The sequence below is a fragment of the Cavia porcellus genome, unplaced genomic scaffold (assembly GCF_034190915.1).
Source record: "Cavia porcellus strain 051 isolate PalLab524CR breed Dunkin Hartley unplaced genomic scaffold, mCavPor4.1 scaffold_31, whole genome shotgun sequence".
Taxonomy (NCBI): domain Eukaryota; kingdom Metazoa; phylum Chordata; class Mammalia; order Rodentia; family Caviidae; genus Cavia; species Cavia porcellus.
This window is the reverse complement of record NW_026947514.1, coordinates 3,093,332-3,101,587: the sequence shown is the minus strand read 5'-3', so window position 1 is coordinate 3,101,587 and position 8,256 is coordinate 3,093,332. Positions and strand designations below refer to the sequence as shown.

The window sequence follows — 8,256 nt, the reverse complement described above, 5'->3', positions numbered from 1 at the left end:
AGATCCATCCAGCCCTCGTTCTTTAACAACAAAAGCAGAGCAAGAATTACAGTTTGTAGAACAACGAATTAAGGATGCATTTTTAATTAGGATTGATCCTAAATTGCCTCTAACTTTATATATTATTAATACTTTTCAATATCCCTCTGCAGTTTTAGGTCAAAATGCTATGCCAGTAGAATGGGTATTCACTAAAACTAAGCAATCTAAAAATGTTATGCCTTATATTGACATGGTTGCAGCTTTAATTATGAATGGTAGAGCTCGTTCTATAACTTTGATAGGAGAAGATATAAACAATATAGTTATCCCTTTAACTAAGGAACAATGGGAATATTTGTTGTCAATTACTGAAACCTTACAAATTGCTTTAACAGATTTCATGGGAACTTTTTCATATCATTTTCCTAAAAGTAAATTATGGGATTTTTTTAGACGTCAACAATTTGTGGTTAATACCTTATTAGCTGTACAGCCAATTCCACAAGCTTTGACTATATTTACAGATGGATCTAAAAATAAAGCTGCATATTGGACTCAAAAATCTTACTGGGTACGTCAGACAAATTTTAACTCTGTACAACAAAATGAACTTTTTGCTATATTACAAGTGTTTTTAGATTTTCATAACCAACCTATTAATATTATAGCCGATTCGGCCTATTCTGTTGGAGTAGTGACAAATATCTATTCAGCTGTGTTATATTCTAATAAGCCTGCTTTATTGTCTTTATTTCAAAATTTACAAATACATGTTCAAAAAAGAAATCATTCTTATTTTATTACTCATTTACGTTCTCATTCTCAGTTACCCGGACCATTAGTATCAGGTAACAATGCAGTGGATTCCTTAGTTATGTTCACCACACCCGTTGAAGAACATCAATTTAATCATGCAAATGCAGGACATTTGCATCTTAAATATAAGATACCTTTTACAAAAGCTAAACAGATTGTAAAAGCCTGCCCTATTTGTAGACCATTACATTTAAGAATTATTCCCGCAGGTGTCAACCCTCGAGGAACTCAACCTAATGAATTATGGCAAATGGATATTACACATGTACCTTCTTTTGGTCGGCTTTCTTATGTACATGTAGTTATTGATACCTATTCTTCATTTCTATGGGCTACTGCTCAACAGGGAGAATCCACTAAAAATGTTATTGTACATTTATTGGAGACTTTTGCAGTTATGGGAATTCCTTCTAAAATCAAAACAGATAATGGACCTGCTTATACTAGCAGAACATTTAAACAATTTTGTGATCTCCATAATATTATTCATATTACAGGGATTGAATATAACCCCCAGGGTCAAGCTATTGTTGAAAGAGCACATGGCACTCTTAAGTTGCAAATTAAAAAATTAAAAAGGAGGAGTCAGGAGGATATTCAGATACCAATACTGTTTAAATTGCAAAACAGTCCAAAAACATTACTGCATCAAGCATTGTTTATTTTAAATTTTCTCAATTTACCACAAGGTGAAATATTAACAAGAGCTGAAAAACATTTTGAACAGCAACAACAGCCTTTTGTGATTAATGAACCTATTTGGACTAAAACAGCTCCAGAGGCTGAATGGGAGAGGGGCACATTGCTCTATAGGGGGAAAGGTTTTGGTTATATCTCCACAGAAAATGGAATTCAGCAGTGGGTCCCTGGACGATGGATCAGGACCCGCGTCTCCAGATCCTGTTCACCAGCCCCGGAGACAACTCCCCAAGGAACCGGAACCGTGCCTTCAGAAGCGAGCGCGAAACCAGCTAGAAGCTGAGGATGCTGAGTTTGTTCCTATCGCAGCCATGGCCAGATTACAGCTAAGAAAATCCCGCCGCTCACAGCGACCAAATTTAAATCCCCTCCCTACATGGGGACAATTAAAGAAATTGACCATAGAAGGGCAACGGCTTGTCCTTCAAGCAGGAAAGCCTTTAAACCCCGAAAACTTGTTTTTAGCTTTATGTGCCTTGCTCACCGTTGCATCGGGGACTGAGGTACCTCCGCATTCGTACTGGGCATATATTCCAAACCCCCCTTTATTAGAACCTGTAAAATGGGGAACTAGTGATATTTTACTTTATACCACACCTAGAGAAATTTTGTCAGCACCGTGGGCTGATTTAACCCCCCACAATCAAGATGATGGGACACTATTCAATTTTACTTATTATGGTAATCAAAGGCCTATTTGCATTGGGGAACCGCCTTGCATCCCTCTGGGATGGCAGTATTGGATTCAACATGGAATAAAAGCAGGCAACAAAAGGACAAGGCTTCAAGCCTTGGCTGCTCAAACCTTTAATGTTACCTGGAAAAATTTAACAGCACCTGATACAAATACATTTCCTGTATGCCCTGAATTCACTTATAAAAATATTTCTTATAATCCCATAATTTGGCAACTATGTATGGGAAAATTTGCTAAAAATATTGATGGGTATATTATTTGGGGACCATTTGGAAAATTCGTTAATGGATGTGCTGAATGGAATGAGACAAGATGTAATCTCTCTGTTGTGTATAGTCTTCCAGATCCAAAGAAAATAACTGACGGAGCTCCTATATTTCAACAAAAGACGGCTCTCTTGTGGTGGGGAGATGGTGGAATCGCTAACCCTGCTGTTGCAGCCGAAGAATACCCTCATCACCTTCAAAATCATATTTGGAAGATCCCAGCCGCTATGCAACCTGTAACCTTGTACAATGTTTCATATTCAGGGACTAGTCGATCTGTATCTACTACTTATAATTTTACTAGGTTTAAAATGTATAATATTACTGTTTGTGCACCTCTGCCTTATGTCTTTTTAGTGGGAACTTTTAATTTTACACATTTTTCTTGTACTTGTTTAAATTGTCAATTGTTTACATGCTTAAATAGCACACTAAATTTCACTAAGCCTTATACAGTTATGCTGTTACAACAAAAAACTCATATTTGGTTGCCTGTAAATTTAACTCGACCTTGGTCTCAAGACCCGGTAATTTCTGTTACTACTGAATTTTTTAAACATCTGTTAAAACGTACAAAAAGATTTATTGGAATAGTGGTTGCTGTACTGTTAAGTCTGATAACTGTAGCCTCTCTAGCAGCAGTCTCAGGAGTAGCTTTACATACCTCTTTGCAAGAAAAACATGTTGTCGAATTATGGCATGAGAATTCTCATGAACTTTGGTTAACTCAGTGGCAAATAAACGCCAAACTACAACAACAAATAGACCTCCTTAAACAAACAGTTGAATGGATGGGTAGAAAAATATTGGCTCTTCAGCATCAAGTGTTTTTAAAATGTGATTGGAATTCAACTACTTTCTGTATAACCCAACGACCTTATAATCAGACAGAACATGAATGGGAAATGATTAGAATGTATTTAAATGGAAACACCTCTGCCCAGGAGGAAATAGAATCTTTGCATAATCAAATTGACAAGGATTTTGCAAAGCAAAATGATGATGAATCTCTAGCACAATTCGCGCAATTGCTTGCTCAATCTTTGAAAGGATTAGATTCCAAAGGAATCTGGCAGAGCATTACCCACACTTTTAGTGGCATGGGACTTAGTTTAATTATAGTTCTCATTGCCATAGTTCTTGTGTATTTTTACTGCATAAGACGAAATACTATTAATAACCTGATCTTATGGAAATTGTTGTTAAAAAATAAAAAGGAAGGAAGTGTGGGGGATGAGGTGTCACTTTGTAGGCCCAACCCCCTCTAACCTGCAATTTACAATAGCCGCCCTGGTATGCGAGAAGGAGGTAGAACGGGAATGCCTGTTCTCAGTGAGCCCTCACCCTCTGGAATCCATACTGTGAGCTGGCTTTGTTTTGCAGAAGTCTTGAGGAAGTGGCTGGCCACCCTTTGTGACACTAACAGCAGACAAATTAACAACATTCTTGAGCTAATGAATTTCTTCCTGGGCTAGAGAAGTTGTGAGAACTGGTTGTGATTATTTACTTCACTTAGATAGTTTTAGAATAAACATTGTAGTCTGTCACGTTGTAGCTTGCCACAAAGAATGCCTTTTCACTACTTAATTATCTGGGCTCTGTGAATTGATCGGGTTTACTATATATGAATCCTAAAATAAAGATTGTGCGTACAGTGCAGTGCAGTGCAGTGTAACGCGGTGCAGACAGCAAAGGTGTCTCTCCTGTCTTTCTTTTCCAAGCGCTGTACCCCCCGTGTCCCGACAAGGCGTGCGTGTGTGTTTACCTTGCCCGGAGTTCAGAGTGCCCTAGACACTCACGACAACAATTAAAACTAAGAAAACAATATAAAGAATTAATGACTCAAAGGGTTGATTCTTTGAAAGAAAAAATAAAATTGGTAAACCTCTAAACAATCTTATCAAGAAAAGAAGAGAAAAACTCAAGTTCATACAATGAGGAATGAAAAGGGAGAAATTACTACACATCTTGTGGAAATTCAGAAAATCATCAAAACCTACTTTGAAAATCTTCAGTCTCTCAGCTGGAAAATACAGAAGAAATGGAGAGATTCCTAGAAACATACGAATTACCAAAGCAGAACCAAGAAGATACAAACCTCCTGGATAACCCAATAGCAATTACTGAAACTGAAAATGTAAGTAAGCACTTATCAACAAAAAAGCCCAGATCCTGATAGATCCACAGCTGAATTCTACAAGAAATTTAAAGATTTAATGCCAATAATCCACAAAGTCTTTTAATAAAATCAGGGGGGAAGCAATTCTCCCTCACTCATTCTGGGAGACAAGTGTTACTCATACAAAAAACCAGAGAAAGACCCAATGAAAAAGGAGAACCATAGGCTAATCTCCCTAATGATCACAGACACAAAGATTCTCAGTGAAGTACTAGCAAACAGAATGCAGCAAATCATCAAGATTATACATCACAACCAAGTGGGATTCATTCAGGAACACAGAGATGGTTCAATATGCACAAATCCATATACGTAATACACCACATCAACAGAGCCAAAGACAAAAATCACATGGTCATCTCAATACATGCAGAAAAATCTTTTGATGAAATCCAGCAATCATCCATGATTTTAAAAAAACCCTACAGAAAATCAAAATAGATGGTCTGTATTACAATCTGATAAAAGCCATCTGTGACAAACCAACAACCCATATCATACTAAACAGACAAAAACGGAAAGCTTTCACTGTAAAATCAGGAAGAAGGCAAGGATGTCCACTATCACCACTCTGATATAGTTCTGGAAATACTGGCCAAAGTAATTAGACAAGAGAGAGAAATAGAAGGAATAAGGATAGGAAAGGAAGAAGCTAAATTACCATTATCTGCAGATGACGTGATATTCTACATGGAAGACACAAAAAACTCCACTAAAAGGCTACTGGAGTTAATAAGCAAATTCAGCAGTGTAGCTGCATACAAAGTCAGCACTCAAAATCCAATAGATCCTTGTACACAAACAACAAACTCAATGAGAGAGAAATTATGGAAATAATATGTTTTATGATAAAATCCAAAAAATGAAATGCTCGGGAATAAATCAAATAAAAGATGTAAAATATCTATATATTGAAAACTACAGTACTCTTAAAAAGTAGATGAAGAGGGTATCAGAAAATAGAAAGATACATGCTCTTACATAGGACGAACCAGCATTGTAAAAATGGCCATACTCCTAAAACTGTTATACAGATTTCATGCAGTTATGATCAAGATACCATTAGCATACCTCAAAGATCTAGAGAAATCATTCCTAAAATTAATTTGGAAACAGAAAAGACCTAACAGAGAGAATTCCAAAGACAATCCTGGGCAACAAAAGTAAGGAAGAAGACATCACAATTCTGGACTTGAAATTATATTACAAAGCTTTTGTGATAAAATCAGCATGGTACTGGGAATAAAACAGACCTGAAGATTATTGAAGTGGATTACAAGATGCAGACACAGCTACAAAGACACTCAGCTTCCTTATCTTTGACAAAGTTGCCAAACAGGTTCACTGGAAGAAAGCCTCTTTAATAAATGATGCTGGAAAAATTAGCTTTCTACATGCCAAAGCCTGAAAATAGATCCATACCTACCACCCTGCACTAAAGTCAAAATGCATCAAAGATCTAAATACTAAAACAGAAACACTAAATCTACCAGCAGACAATATAGGTAGAAATCTTGACAACATAGGAATAGGTAAGGAGTTCATGAACAAAATGCAAACTGCACAGGAATCACTTCAAAGAATCAACAACTGGGACTTCATCTTATTAAAACATTTTTGCATATCAAAAGAAATCACCAACAGAGTGTAAAGAAAACCTACAGAATGGGGAAAATATTTTAGCCAACTGTTCCTCAGACAAAGGACTTTTATCTAGATCACATAAAGAATTGAAAAACATCAAGATCCTCAAATTCAAAGACTCAGTCCAAAAATGGGCAGTTGAGATGAATACACAGTTCTCAAATAAAGAAATACAAATGGCAAATAAATACTTGAACAAATGTTCAGTATCACCAGTCAATGGAAAAAAGCAATTTAAAACAACACTGAGATTCCATCTCACTCCAGAAAGAATGCTGCCATCAAGAAATCAAATGACAACAAATGTTTGTGGAATGTAGGGAAGAAGGAACCCTTCTCCACTGTTGCTGGGAACACAGACTGGTACAACCACTCTGGAAATTAATGTGGAGATTTCTCAAAAATCTATGATTGGAAGTCCCATTCAATCCAGCTATTTCTCTTCTGGATATTTTCTCAGAATAATTGAAAACATCATGCCGTAGGAATACATGTGTACCCATGTTTCTAACAGAACAATTTGTAATAGCTAAATTTTGAAACAACCCAAGTGCCCATCAACCATGGAATCAATAAAAGGATGTGGTATTTGTGTACAATGGAGTATTACTCAGCTATAAAGAAGAATAAACTTGAAGCTTTTATGAGTAAATGGATGCAACTTGAGACCATACTCGTATGTGAAATAAATCAGCCTCACATGTGTAAATATCATATTGGCTCCCTAGTGTAAAAAACTGAATAAGTAATATCCAAAATGCACAATAGATATTATAAAATAGATATTATAAAAATAGATATTATAAAAAACTGCTCAAAAGTAAAGAACAACTGGTTGACAAGTCATACATGCGTTTATTTGGAAAGTTATCTGGTCTGTTCCATCCACCTAAAATCTATGTTTATGTCAGCATCATACTATCTTAGTTACTGCAACTTTGTAAATATTTTTAAGTCAAGAAGTCTGATATTTTCAGCTCTGTTCTTGCTTAAAATTGCTTTGGGTATTTAGGGTACTATAGATTTCAGGATTGTTTTATATTTCTGTAAAAGACACCACTGAGACTTTGACAGAGAGTGTATTGAATGCGTATATTACTTTGGGGATTCTGGACACTAACACGAATCCTCCCAGTCCGTGAATATAAGGTATCTGCTTATTCGTGTTTATTTTCTTTTATCCGTGTATTGTAGGTGTCAGGGTACCTTCCCCCACTTCCTTGGTTAAGTTTGTCCCTAAGCATTTTATTCTTTTTGATGCTATTGTAAATGGGATTTTTTTCTTAACTTCCTGTCTGGATAATTCATTGTTACAGAAATGCAGTTGATTTTCATATGTTGATCTTGTATCCTGCCGCATTATCTGCTGATAGCCATTCTGTGGAGATTTTAGGATTTTTCTACATAGAAAATCTGTTTGTACAAACAGATTGTGTTTTTGTTTTCCTGTGTGATTTGGATTCCTTCTGTCTCTGTCTCTCTGTCTCTGTCTCCTCTCTCTGTTTCTGTCTCCTATGTCTCTCTGCCTCTCTCTCGCTCCCTCTCTCTGTCTCCTTCTCTCCATCTCTCTCTGTCTCCTTCTCTCCGTATGTCTCTCTCTGTCTCTGTCTCTGTCTCGTCTTCTCTCTCTCTCTCTCTCTCTCTCTCTCTCTCTCTCTGTCTGAATTCTCTGGCTAGGATTTCTATCATGATAGTGAATAGAAGAGGTCACAGTGGGCACCTTGCCATGTCTTACATCTTAGAGGAAAAGTTCCCAGGGTTTTGTCACTTACTGTATTATTATCAGTAGGATTTTCTTCTGTGGCCTGGTGTTTATAAATTCCTCCTACACTTAACTTGTTGAGAGATTTTCTCATGAAAAGGTGTTAATTTTTTTTATTTTAAAAAGTGAAACAGAAAAAAAGGATAGCCATTATACAAAATTTCAAAAAAAGTAGGGAATTAACAGTAGTTAATATATTGTACATTGTTAT

General features: G+C 36.3%; 1 protein-coding gene across 1 annotated transcript; it reads left to right on the top strand.

Moving 5' to 3' along the window:
* Window positions 1-1,811: 1,811 nt before the first annotated feature.
* Window positions 1,812-4,153, top strand: LOC134474126 (endogenous retrovirus group K member 18 Env polyprotein-like). The gene is made up of 2 exons (XM_063240785.1): window positions 1,812-2,000; window positions 2,531-4,153. The coding sequence occupies exon 2, from the start codon at window positions 2,688-2,690 to the stop codon at window positions 3,726-3,728; it is 1,041 nt and encodes a 346-aa protein (XP_063096855.1). The 5' UTR covers window positions 1,812-2,000; window positions 2,531-2,687; the 3' UTR covers window positions 3,729-4,153.
* The last annotated feature ends 4,103 nt before the right edge of the window (window positions 4,154-8,256 follow it).